The sequence below is a fragment of the Fringilla coelebs genome (genome assembly GCF_963513975.1).
Source record: "Fringilla coelebs genome assembly, chromosome: 23".
Classification (NCBI taxonomy): Eukaryota; Metazoa; Chordata; class Aves; order Passeriformes; family Fringillidae; genus Fringilla; species Fringilla coelebs.
Genome location: NC_140049.1, coordinates 1352072 through 1365582, shown reverse-complemented (window position 1 = coordinate 1365582; position 13511 = coordinate 1352072). Strand labels below are relative to the sequence as shown.

The 13511-nt window shown below is 46.4% G+C and overlaps 1 protein-coding gene across 1 annotated transcript; it reads left to right on the top strand.

The window, feature by feature from the left end:
* Positions 1-10168, top strand: MAPK13 (mitogen-activated protein kinase 13; the record flags this gene model as incomplete). Its single annotated transcript, XM_084220801.1, has 12 exons — positions 1-119; positions 3062-3191; positions 3519-3577; positions 4617-4725; positions 5743-5772; positions 6189-6236; positions 7151-7265; positions 7622-7693; positions 8162-8241; positions 8676-8754; positions 9609-9785; positions 10089-10168. The coding sequence occupies 12 exons, from the start codon at positions 1-3 to the stop codon at positions 10166-10168; spliced, it is 1098 nt and encodes a 365-aa protein (XP_084076927.1).
* Between the last annotated feature and the right edge of the window lie 3343 nt (positions 10169-13511).

Below are 13511 nucleotides of genomic sequence, written 5' to 3'. Positions count from 1 at the left end.
ATGAACATCGCAAGGAGAAGAGGCTTTTACAGACAGGAGGTGAACAACACGCTCTGGGAGCTGCCCAGGAGATACACATCCCTCCACCCGCTGGGCTCCGGGGCCTACGGCTCCGTCTGGTGAGTGGGGTCCTGCCCGCACCGCCCCGGGCTGGGGGTGTTGGGAGTTCCGTGCCGGGGGGAAAACGAGGAGGCGCTTGCAGCACCCCTCCATTAAGGAAGGACATTTGCATGTGTGATGGGGGCAGGTTGTCTCCTGTCCAGCTGGACACTCGCCTGAAGAAAATGCCCCCGGTTGGGCAGAGAGGGGGCCGGGCGGGCAGGGCAGGGGTGCCGGGGCAGCCGAGCGTCCCCTTGGCGCTGGGGTCAGGCAGATTTTGAGCTGCTTTGGACTCGAGCTTGCGTTAAGGTTCCTGTCTGGTAGCACAGGCAGGGGAATACCTGGGTGTCTGGAAGAGATTTGTCGGTGATTACAGAGGTGGGAGCTGGAACAGGGTGTCCTCGCTGCTGAGTCCCAGGCAGCTGAAGCAGCTGGACAATACAACCCCCACCCTGATACAGTTTCCAGTTTGAAATCATAAAGTGGATAGAAATTATTGCAAACCAGGATCAGTAACAGACAGGACTTCCTTCATGGCTGATGATAAACCCCAACTACAAGAGAGCAGCAGGAGCTGCTGGTAATTATTCAGTCAGGCAAAGGTGCCTGAAGCAAGAGCAAGCACAAGGCAGAAATTGCTGGGTTTGCGCTGACAAACCAGAGATGGGCAACTCTGAAAGGTTAAATATGAAACAGTCCATTGATAGTATCTGAACAGAGCCCTTATTTCATAACATGCTGAGCTAAAAATAAATGAAAAAAAAAAAAAAAAAAGGTGTGTCTGTTTTCATAGGTGTTGGGCAAAGTCTGGCCTGCCACTGGCACTAATCCTGAAACCTTGGTGTCCAGGTTTTGTCCTTTTCCTCCAGCTTCCAATTTACAGAGGGGAACTCTCTTGGCTGCCCAGATGTGTTTAGGCCTCTTAGATTCTTAAGTAAGTCCTGCAAAATCAGGCAGGATTAGACTTGACTTTTAATTTATATTTGTACAGTGTTCCCTGATTTTTATCACAGAGAAAATCAGGAAGAAAAATAAAGACAGGACAAGAGGAAGAAAGAAATCCTTTCAAGTTTCCTTGCCCAGCCGAAAAAAACAAACATCAAAAGAAATCTTTACTGGTCCCTGTAAAACTCTCGGCTGCTCTGGAGCTCTCAAGAAGGGAGGTTGAAGCAGCCCGGGGGTGCCTGGTGGTTTTGAATGGACAGAGCTCAGCAGGGAGGGCTCGATGCTGATTGCTGTACAAAGCTGAGGCAGAAAATGTGGAGTTAGGATTTGCTGTCCTCTGCTGGGAATTGCTGGGAAAATTTCCTATTGCAGCGTTATGCAGCAGCGGCTTTTACACCTTCTTGAGCTGCTGAGAAAGTAACTCAGGAGAAGCAGCAAAGGCTTGCTTCTACCCTTTTCAATTCGCCAAAATCTGTAGGGATTTGGCTTCCAGCTGAGTGTGACTGTGAAAGAAGAATCTTCTGACCCCTCCAGCGCTGGTCTTGCCGATCTCTGCCAGCCGAGGCAGGGACACAGTTCTGCCTGCCCGAGGTCAGCCCAGACTGCATCTGTTTGCTCAATCTGCGCTGGGGAGAGCATCGGGGCTCTCCCAGCTGCATCGGCTGCCTGGGCTCTGGGCTGGGATATGGCAAGGCTGTAACCTGTGCTGTCTGTGCTGTGCAGGCTGAAGCTCCACCTGCAGCTCTCCTGTGTTGGGTGCTGGGGTTAGAAGTTCTGTAGGTCAGCAGCTGGGAGGACACCCTCAGACTGGGAAATCTGCCTTGGATTCTGCAGTTTGACTCCCTGGTCTGAGTCCCTTCCTCTATTTTTCTGGCTCCTCCAAAAATTTTACATAGTGCTGTCCCCTCTGCTGACATCTGCTGCAGTCCTGAAACTGAGACAAAACCTCCCTGAGAGTCCTTCTAGGACACCCTACAGCATCTTCAGCACTTCGGCTGCCTTGTGTAGCTGTTCCTGCACTTCCTTTGCTTCTCCTGACTCAATATTTGTCACTGCAAGGCTGGAGGGTGCAGCTGGAATCCATGGGATTGAACATGATGATTTACAGCTCTTCTGTTCCTGTGGGAGATGGGATAGGGATTTCTGAAGCAGTGGGAACTGCTCTGGGAATCCACAGTAGAATTTAGCAGGAAAAACCCTTTTTTTCATCTGTTTGCCTCTTGGGAGGGGTCAAGGAGGGGCTGAGACACCCCTGGAAAACTCCACTGAGAACCCTGAATTCCAGCTGTCTGTCTGAGGACCTCCCTTCCCTCCTTGGCAATCTGAGCAAGGAGCCTCCAGAGGGAGAGGAGCTGTCACAGGATTGCTGTGTCCAGCTGCAAACAGCCAATGTGACCAGCAGAAATAACACAGGATGCCTGCAGCAATGGCTGCTGTACCAGGTTTTCATCAGCTTCAGAGAAGAGTCTCATTTTCAGCCAGACCTGCTCTTACACGAAGCAAGTATGTAATCAAGGATTCTGGAGGCAGCAGGATTAATTGCAGCATCATTTTCAACATGTGACATCCACAGTCTTTGCTCCAGAATACAGTGAAGGCAGCTGGCCTGCCCTAAAATACAACAACCTCCAAGCAGATGGCAAAGCAGAAATTGCCATATCTTTATTCCCTTATCTCCATGCATTAAGGAAGGAGAAGGCAGAATTAGAACTAATTCTGACCTTTAACCATCTGTGTTTCCCTTTTCTCTCAGCTCTGTTACCTCCAGCTCCTTTCTGCAGGTTGAAGGGAATAAAGATGAGCCACTTGTGCTTTTCTTGGTGTCCCACCTCATCCCCCAAAGAGCACAGGCTGCCCAAAGCCACACAGGGCTCTGTGTGCAGAGCTCCACTGAGTTCCTCAAAGGACCCTTCTCTGCTGTCTTTCTGCAAGCACAGGAACCAATTCTTCTCTAGGAGCTGACCTGTGGGGTTGCAGAATCTGTTCAAACATATGGTTTTTTCTTTGCCTGCTGCAGTTCAGCCATAGACAAGAAGACAGGGGAGAAAGTGGCCATCAAGAAGCTGTGCCGCCCCTTCCAGTCAGAGATCTTTGCCAAGAGGGCCTACAGGGAGCTGATGCTGCTGAAGCACATGCAGCATGAGAATGTGAGTGCTCATTTCTCCTCTTCCTGCTGACACAAGGGGTGTTTCCTTGCCACCTGGGAGCAAGTCCTTTTGGTGGCATCACCTGTGTTTTAATTGACATTTGGTATGTGCAGGCTGCTGTGCCCAGGATGGAGCAGGTGTGTAATGGGTGAGCCCAGGTATTAGTAAGAGGGAAAACATTTATGCAGCGTCAGTGAGGAGTCCCTGGGTTCCTCAGATGGAATTTTCTGCGTTCACCCACGTGCATTTGCCAGTGGAGAGCTGATGAGTGCTATGTGCACAGCAAATGCTTTCCAGATTTAAATGTGGGCTTCTCTCCTTCCTCAGGTCATTGGACTGCTTGATGTCTTCACCTCCACTGCCTCCTACCAGGGGTTCCAGGACTTGTAAGTCTGGAGTTGTTTGCTCTGTGTAGACTTAATTATTTTCCAAGACAGCTGTGTCTTAGCAGCAGCATAACAGAGAGGGTTGAGGTGCAAAGGGACCAGACTAGAATCCAGGCATCCCCAAATAACTCAGAGAACCGAGAGCACACCTCAGCTCCCATGGCTGACACACCCAGAACAGCTGAACTGATCCCACCCCTGCTCCCAGCTGGGACACCACAGCAGCACAGACCAAGCTGTGCAATGAGGATGTGTTACATTCCATGGTGCATCACACTGAGGGTGATCCATGTCACTGTGTGACTGCTGAGCTAAGGGGCTGCACTCAGAATGGGAGAAGTATTGTTCATCAGGCCTCAGGGCAATTAAGCTTAGAATTTGAAAGATCTGTCCTTTTTTTCCTCTTGATTCTGGCTCTTCTCAATTAATTTTTGGGCTTTTTCCCTCCGTGTTCATGGTCACGTTGGACAAGTCCTTTTTCCTTCCCCATCGCTGCAGATGAGCAGTGTGTGCCTGGCTTTGGGGTTTGGCTGATGGCTGAGTGTTAGCAGCCTGCAGGAAGAGCATGTGAGGGTTCTCAGAGCAGTTCCTGCGGGAAGACCATCAGTTAATTAGCAGCCTCAGCAGGCAGGTACTGAAGGAAGCTGGATGTTGTCTTCTGAGGCAGGGCTAGAGAACATTACAATGACAAATATGGGAGCCAATGCAGCTGCTTTGCTGTGTGAGATGTTTCAGCTCCTGGGTGGAGAAAGGCTGTCCAAAATTGAACTTCACTTGAGGTCTGAACTAATTCAGGATCCTGAAGATCCTTGTTCTTACTTGACATCAGATATCTGATTTCAGAGGAGGAGAAAGAGGAATTTTCAGAACAGGTTGAAATTCCAACTCCTCTGCAGGATGTGCTAGTTAGCCAGGAACACTGTCACAACAACTCATCTTCCTTACACAGCCAGAAAAACCAAACCAAGTGAGAACAAGGCTAGCCTGGTCCCCCTGCATTTTTCTTCCAGACTCAGGGCCTTGTCTTACTGCCTTTTAGCTACCTGGTGATGCCATACATGCGGACAGATTTACAAAAGATCATGGGACATGAATTCAGTGATGAAAAGATCCAGTACCTGGTCTACCAAATGCTGAAAGGGCTGAAGGTAGGTGGGTCTGGAGGAGTTTAGTGACTCCCTGTGTCTCTGTGTGTCACCTCTGGGTTGACCCTAACTAAACTCCTCCAATACTGTACAGGAGGATGTGGGGAGTTTATGGCATCCCCTCAGAACAGGTATTGGCTATTGAACTGTTCCTGGTCCACACATCAATAAAATGAGTGTTTTCTTGCATCAGTCAGAATCAAAGTAATCAGCAGCCACAGGCCTTGAGATGGTTTTTCCATGGCAGCACTTGCTTCTGTCTTTGCCTTGCCCCAAACCCTCAGCAAAACCCTGCACAGAGAGGGAGAGACTGGCAGCAGCAGGAGCTCCTCTGAACCTGTCACAGAGGCTCTCAGGGGAGAGGACAGAGGGAATGATTTTCTATTCAGGAGCATAAGGAAGGAATATGTTTCTGTAACTGGCTTTGAGGGAGCTGAAAGGAATCCCTGCAAACTCTGGAATGTAAAGACAGAGCTTTCCAGCTGTCCTCTCACATCCTGCACCTGGAGTCACAGCCCTGGCTTACAGGCATCAATGGGATCGCCTCAATCACACCTTTCCCCAGGTCACTGCTGCCTTGAGTTTAAATAAAGGGGGGAAGAGCACACAGAAGGTTGGACTGGTATGCTGAAAACCCTGAAGTCTGTTTTGCAATTTTATGTTTTTGGGCTGAGATTATTTTCTTGAACACCCAAAATAACCATGTTCTCATGTCATCTGCTGTAACCTTGATGACTTTGATAGTTTGAAGCTGTTGTACTTGCTCTGAGGAGTTATTGCTTCATCCCTCCTCTTCTGCTCTCTGCATCTTCTTTAGCACTGTAAATACCACTGTAAATACTGTCAGTAATTTTGGGGCAGAAATTTCTTTTCAAACTGCTGCCCTAGGGACCAGGGACCTGTAGAAGGCTGCAGAGGTTTGTTCTCAGTAAGTTCTTGTTTGTAGCTCTTGTTTCTCTGCTGGACAACAGAAAATTTTGTCTGCTGGTGATCACATTGTGGCTTCTCTTTTTATTGCAGTATATTCATTCAGCTGGCATCGTCCACAGGGTAAGTTCATGTGTGCTCTTATTCTGATTTTTGTCTGAGAAACACAGTATAGTCATAAAGTTAATAAATTCCTAACTATCATTTCACTAATAGCATTGTCTGCTCTAATTTCCATCCTGTCTGCTCTCTTTTCCATCCTACACCCCATATGTTTGGATTTACTAATTCCTGCAGCATTTTGAGAAAATACTGTATTTTCTGATGAGCTGAGAAGCATTTTACGATGCTTTTTGAATTAAAAACTGTTTCAGGAAAGAATAAAATAGTAATCTAATGCTGCACAGTATAGCAGGCATGGTGTTTATTCAGTCATTTGCTGAATTGATACTGGACCTGGGGTGTTTTGGGACTCCATCAAGGGGTTCATCTGAGAGTTGTGTTGATGTATCCAATTTTTCTGCTCCTGTCTGTTGTAGGACCTGAAGCCAAGTAACCTGGCTGTGAATGAAGACTGCCAGCTGAAGGTAGGTGGCAAAGCAGCACTTTGCAGCACATCAGCTCGTGGAGGAACTGCTCTGCCAGCAGGAAATTGGCACTGTCATGTTTCCTCTTTCCTCCCAAGCCTCCATTCCAGGCGTTGTGTTCCTTGGTGGCTGCAGCAGTGGGAAATGCTCCCCTGCTGATGTCACTTGCTGAATCAGGACACAGGACCTCAAATGAGCCTTCTGTCACTGTAATCCTCGTGGATGGCAGTGTGTAATGACTTCCTAGAGAAATTCAGCACTGCTGAGCAATACTTGCAGCAGGTGAATGATCCCTGAAGGGTAACTGCATTCAGCTGCAGTTGCCCTTTGGTTCTCATTGTGAGTGTGATTCCAGACAAAGGCATTTTCAGGGTTGCTCTGAAGGGTTTGCTTGCTGCTGGCTGGAGTGGTGCTCTAGCATGCATTTTCTGTAATGTATATTTCAGGGAGTGGCTCTGCTGCCCATAAAGGTTGGGTCAAGCTTGTTCATCTTCAGCATTGAGGGAGAGGCCATGCTGTGTCACCTGCAAGGTGTTCTTATAGGAAAGGGTGAGTTGTGGTGACCTGGGAACACGCCTTCACCACCAGGTCACAGACCAACTCCAATAAAGCACATTGACTCAAAACTTAAGCTTCAAGAAAGGCAGTGACCTTCCAGGGAGCACAAAGTACTGATCCTTTCAGCAGGGTCTTCTCATGACAACAGGGTTTGCAGCTGGCTTGCAGTTTACAGTGGAATTAAGCCATATTAATTCTTTGAACCATCCCATGGGTGTCTGTGGTGTAGTTGGAGCTTTGTTATTATCTGATTGGAGCTACTCCATTTTCTCTTAGAAGCAGAGTCTCACTTGCCCATAGGATTTCTCTTTTCTCTCCTGCCCTTCCTTCTCCTTATTCTTCCTTTGGTACTGCAGATCTTGGATTTTGGCTTGGCCAGACAGGCTGATGCTGAGATGACTGGCTACGTGGTCACACGGTGGTACAGAGCCCCAGAGGTCATCCTGAACTGGATGCATTACAACCAGACAGGTGAGCAGCCCTGCCCCAGCACGTGACTCCCTGGTGATGAGCTGGGGGATCCTGCTGGCTCAAATCTCACTGAATTGTCCAGTTGTTTTTCCCCATTTTCATCCGTGTTCCCTGGAGCAGAGCAGGTCCCAGAGGTATTGCACAACTCCCAGAGCTGCTGCTTGCAGGAAATTATGAAAGCTGAGATTTTAGCAGCATAGAAAGAACAGAGGAGGGTGGGAGTGAAATTTAAATCAGTGTTTGCTGCAAGCAACAGCAAAAGTGACAGCCCCAGCAACCACTGCTGCCTTTCTAATTTTTTTTTTAAATTTTATTTTCTTCCTTTTTTCCCCTCCCTCCTTTTTCTCTCTGAACAGTGGATATCTGGTCTATTGGCTGTATCATGGCAGAAATGCTGACTGGGAAAACACTCTTTAAAGGAAAAGACTGTATCCTTTCAAGCTAAACCTTTTGCCTTAGCAGCGTAATAATTCTTAGTGTATCTGGAAGGGTTTTTATGAGTGAGGCTACTGACAAAAACAGGTGTCAGACTGGTTTTTCAGGAGGTAATCACAAGGGCCAGTCTTTTTGGGGAAGAAAACAGAAGGGGAGCTCAGAAATGCACCTCTGTGGTGGCGTGGTTCTTCATCAGCTGTTCAGCCTTGTGTGGCCATAGCTCCATTCCCAAAGCTTTGCACATCCTTCCAAGCCCATGATTGTGCCAGAAAAATGATCTGTTGATGGAAATGCCATTCCAGGAAGAAAGGCTTGGAGATCTTTTTTCCAGTCTAATGATCTCTACTTGTGTGACTGTGGGGGGTTTGTATCATGAGCTAACCGTACTCTTGGAGGCTGAGCTGGGGTGGGAGTGTCCAGGGTTTGCTCCTCAGAGGGTGATCTTTAACACAGCTTGCCAGACCTGGATCAACTGACCCAGATCCTGAAAGTAACAGGGCATCCAGGAGAGGACTTCTTGGAGAAGCTGGAGGACAAAGCGGTAAGGAAGCTCCTGTGGATTTGGGTCCTGCTGGCAGAGGACCCAGGGAAGAGGCTGACTTGTGTTTGGCATGGGAGAGGTGCTGCCTCTACAGCAGCAGGGAAATGTCCTTTTCCCCAGGCAAGGAAGGCATTTCCCTGTGCTGGTGGCACATCTGATGGACCTGGTGCTGCACTGGGAATGGCTGTGTTTGGCAGGGACTCCCACGTGGGGTGCCTGATGCCCCAGCAAAACCCATCAATCTTCTCTGTTCTCTGGCTTAGCTCTTAAAACAGAAGTATTTCTCTGTTTTGACCAATAAAAATAGTTCCTTGTAAACTGTTTGCTGAAATGGGACATCTGGGATGCTTTGCTCTTCCCTTCATTTGCTGAGACTGAGAGCTGTATTTCACACCTGTCCAGGTGCAGTAACTGTGCTTTCCTTGTTCTTTCAGGCAAAGAGTTATATCAAGTCCCTTCCTAAAATCCCCAAGAAGGATTTGTCTGTGCTTTTCCCTAAAGCCAATCCTCAGGGTAAGTAATCTCCAGCATTTCTCATGAGTTTTCCCAGCTGGAAAGGAGGCAAGCTGACTGCCACAGCCCCAAGTTTATTTCTATTCCTCATAATTTCTTGCTACTTTTCTCCCTTGCAGTTTGTGCCAATATGCATCAGTTAAAAGCAGAATTATCTTTTACTGGCATTACAATGGGGCTGTTCTGCTGTTCTTGGCCACTTACTATTTTTTTTAAATTATTATTTTAAAGTACAGTGTAGAACCTGGATCTAGCAATATTTAACAGACAGCTGATGTGAAAATTTTCAGGGTAAAAATTAATCTCTTAGAAAGAGCTCTCTTCCCAGGTAGGTTAGAGGTGAGAGCAAGCAAAACTCTTCTAGAAACTGAATGGAAGAAAGTCTTAAATTAATAAAACCAAGTGGGAATGGGGCTGACAGACTAGTCAGCATCTGAGTTTCCTGCCCTCCTCTTTAGCAGGGCTGTATAGATTTCTATACAGATTACTCATGTTAAGACTCTTTTGAGATGCAGGCCTCTGAATGAAAGCAAATTATTAAAACTAAAAAATATCTTTAGGTTACTGGCTTACTCCTCATGTTTCTGCAGCCCAATCTGTGCAGCAAGACTTATTCAGGTCTAATTTGTTATTTCTGCACAATTTAACTTCTGTTAGTAAGAGCTCCCTGAGGCTGTTGTTGGGCAGACTTTACATCTCCACTGATGGGAGCCCCTTGCTGCCTTGGCCAGGTTGAGGATTCTCTTCACTGTTCAGGTCTGGAGATGAAACACTGGAAATACCTGTGCCACATTTGCAGGGTTCATGCCTGTGCTCCCCTGCACCTTGCCTAGCCCTGTTCCCTTCCTCTGCAGCTGTGGACCTGCTTGACAAGATGTTGCAGCTGGATGTGGAAAAGCGCCTTACAGCAACAGAGGCCTTGGCTCACCCCTACTTCGACCAGTTCCGAGATATCGAGGAGGAGACAGAGGCACAACATTCCTATGATGATTCTCTGGAACATGAAAAGCTTTCCATAGAGGAGTGGAAAAGTAAGAAGTTGATTTTCTTTGAGGTGCCTGTCTAGCATGGGACTCTCCTACCCCTCTTTCTTTCCTCTACAGATGCTGAGTAAAGCTGTGATTGCCTCTGATGCCTCAATGGTAGGGCACAGATCTCTTGCTTTTATCCATTCAGCAAAGATCCCTCCAGCTCTTCAGGCAGACTTTTTTTGTCTCTCTCCTTTGTCTCTTTCAGCTGCCACTGAATGCCTTTTTCTGCACATCCAACACTCCAACTTTTATTTGTGTCCTCTAAAATCACACATTAATGGTTATTTTGTTCTGCTTTTCAAGAGCACATTTACAAGGAGATCTTGACCTTCAGTCCCATTGCACGGAAGGATTCAAAGAAGAGAAGTGGGATGTCATTATAGCGACGGGTGCAGCTGTGCCTAGGACTCAGTTCTCCCTGATGACATCAGATTCATTCCACACTGTGCTGCTGGTGGCCAACTTTTGGCCTGTGGGACCTCTCTCTATGTGCCAACACAAGGATGACACCGTGCTGTGGGCATTGGACTTTGTTCTTCTAAAGGGGAAGCACCCCAGACAGTTTTCAACATAAAAGACAAATATATTCTTGTTGAAACTCTAAGTGAGAGAATTTGACCTGTTGTTTCCTTTTTTTCCGCCCCCCCGTATTTGTCCACTTGAGAGAGGAGAGGTTTCATTCTTTCTCATTAGTCTTTTCAAGCACAGAGCTTATGAATGTACATTAATTATGGATGAGGTAAAGAAAAAGGTAAAATTGACTAGGAAGTGAGTCCTAAGCAAAAAGATCAGAAATACTGAATTTCAGCATAGCAAGACCTTAGCCAGTCTCACTCTGGCTGTGTCCTGCTTCCCTGAGCACCCAGCAGAGCAAGGCTGCTGGGACAGTGTCAGCTCCAGGCACCAAGGGATCAGCCTGTGTTCAGAGCAGCTACAAACTCATCCTCTCATCTTATACACACAATTCTGCTCAGCTGCTTCCCCTCCAAAGAGACACTGCCTCTTTTTTTTTTTTTTTTATTTTCCCCCTGCTTATTTAATTCTCTGGGATTTGATCAGTGCTGTCTCCTCCTCACTGCAGGCAGCAAACACAGCCTGGGAATTCGAGGCCACTTCCCACAGTGACAGACTGGGAGTCCCAAGCAGCTGCACAAGTGACTCTGAATATGGATCTGCAGGACATTTTCCAGCCTGTGCTGAAACTGGAGGATCTGCAGATCCACAGCTTATCAATACAGTCACTTGATAGTGCAGGCACAGCTGCTCATTGTGATAACACCTTTGGACTGCAACACCTTCTTCTCCAGAGTGATCAGGCAAGCTCAGCCAATCATTCCAAAGTCCATCCCAAGGGATATGTGCCAAGAGCCAAGGGCCTTCTCTGTATCAGAGCTCAGAGCACAGAGTCCCCCGGACTAGAGAAAAGTATTCTCCACTCCCCCCCTCTTCTATAGCTGCTGACTTATTTGGTTTGGTTTAGCCGGGTTGTTTGTTTTCAGTACTATCTAATTTTCTTCTTAAGTAATGTTCAGTTTTGCTGTACAGACCACAAGTAAGGAAAAACTGCAACATTTCCAGAATTTTCTGATCTCTCTTCTCCACTGGGAGCTGGACAGTGATGTCATGTTGTTGGCTGCCTCCCTGCTTCAGCTCATGGCATGCAGCACTGGGGATAACCCTGCAGTGACTGCAGCTTTTTGATAGGATGGTGGTGATGTTTGCCTGCTGTAGCTGCACACATGGTCCATGATGATAAGATGAGGTTTCTCTTGGCTCATATCTGTCTGGGTCATGTACAAGCCCTTTGCTCCACTCCTCTCTTAGGTAGGGACAGTGAGCACAGAACTGTTGTGATGTGTCCTCAATTCCCTGGAAATTCAATGTTTTCTTGTGCAGAAAGTAATCTCTAAAGTCAAAGTCATCTGTTAAGGCCAGATTGAGACAGAATATATGAACCACTAAATGGGAATGCAGGGTATTTCTTAATCATCTTGCCCTCCTTCAAAAGGGGACAGGTAGACCTGCATCTTCTTCTGTCCCAGTAATGATGGCTGAGGGAGAAATGATAAAGGAACGTACTGAGCAGTCTGCTGGTAGTTGAAAAGGGACTTGGATAGTTGTAAAGAATAATTTAAAATGTCCTTTGGGAATTGTGTGTCTGAGCAGAGGACAAGCATGAAGAGGCGCTGGGGACATGTGATACAGGTGTGAGAAGAACAATTGTTAGCATAGCCAAGTGGGGTACATAGATTCTGCAAACATCAGCCTCACTTGCTTTAGGGATAGCACAAAGGCTCTTCAGCATCAGTCTTTCTGCTGAGTATACACCCAGTTTCAGGGACTGGGTTTCTTGGTAGGTTTACACTTACCCTGAATGCTCTGAAATTGCAAGAGCAATCCCAACAGCTGCTGTGTGGGCTCCATGCTCTGGTTTCATTCATTCACCCACCAACCCCATACAGTGACAGAACACTGTGCAAAAGGATTACCCAATACCCCAACAAATGGGGGGAGCAGGTGCTCTGTAAGCCCAGGAACCCTGGAGGTGTATGTATATTTGGTTTTTTGTGGTATGTATCATCCAAGAACTCAAAATAGACAGTAGAAAATGTAGCAGGTTGGTAGTGGAAAGAGTATCCGTACACACCAACCATCCCAGTGCTGCTGCGGCATCTGAGGACGTGTTTCAATGAACAGCAATGAGCCAGGAGAAGGGAGAGGTGGGGGGAAATCCTACTGACATTTCCTGAAAGGAGTTTGAAAAACACCTGCTTGACAGAGCCAGTGACTCAGGCCAAGGCTGGGATCCTTCAAAATCAGCACCAGAACCGAGAGGGGGTGTGTGACCCTGACAGACACTGTGAGTCAAAGCAGAAATTACCTCATGCAGAGGTGCAGGCAGTGCCTGGTTGATGACTCACACTGACACATAATTCACGGACATTCCTTTCATTACAAGTATAGTTTACATACTTAAAAACACAAAACCAAGAGATAAAAATCCCTCAGCCATTAAGTGGTCCAAAATTCCATAAATCAGGCCAAAAATATGTTTGCTGTTTGTATTAAGTTTCTATGATATAAATTTACACAGATATATGGATGGAATTTTTGTGCCCGTCTCAGATAACTTACAGATGTCTAACTTGGAATACTATTTACTTGCTATTCTTACGTTCATTTCTGACTTCCAAGCATCTTTTTTTAATTTGGAAAATAAAGCCTTCAGAAACAATCTTTCTCTGTAAGTTTATTTTGACAGTTAATTAGGTCGGTGAAGTTGCAACTTTATGGGGCCTATTTGTTAGGTACTTGCACATGTAAGTGGGAAAGAAAAAGCAGATGAAGGAATAATTATTTTATTTTCTTAAGAGATGACACAAAATTAGAGGATTTTTAAAGAGAGATAATAGTAGCTGTGTTTTGGATACCACCTAGAAACCTTTCAGTGCACAATTTTGAAAATTTTCACACCCTCTTAGAAAACTACTTATTTTATCCTGTAAGAAAAATATTATCTGTTTTTATATTTAACATTTTCAGATTCTGGGTAGCAGACTAAACAAATAATGTTCATGTTTTAAGTATGTGACAATGGGAAAGAAGAAAAACATAGAAAATTATAAACATGTCTGAGAACTCCAGTGAGATTCTGTAGAAAGGATGGTAGTACCTTTTCATATTCCCATGTCTTGCTGTTGCCTGAGCAACCAGGGAAAGCGTTCC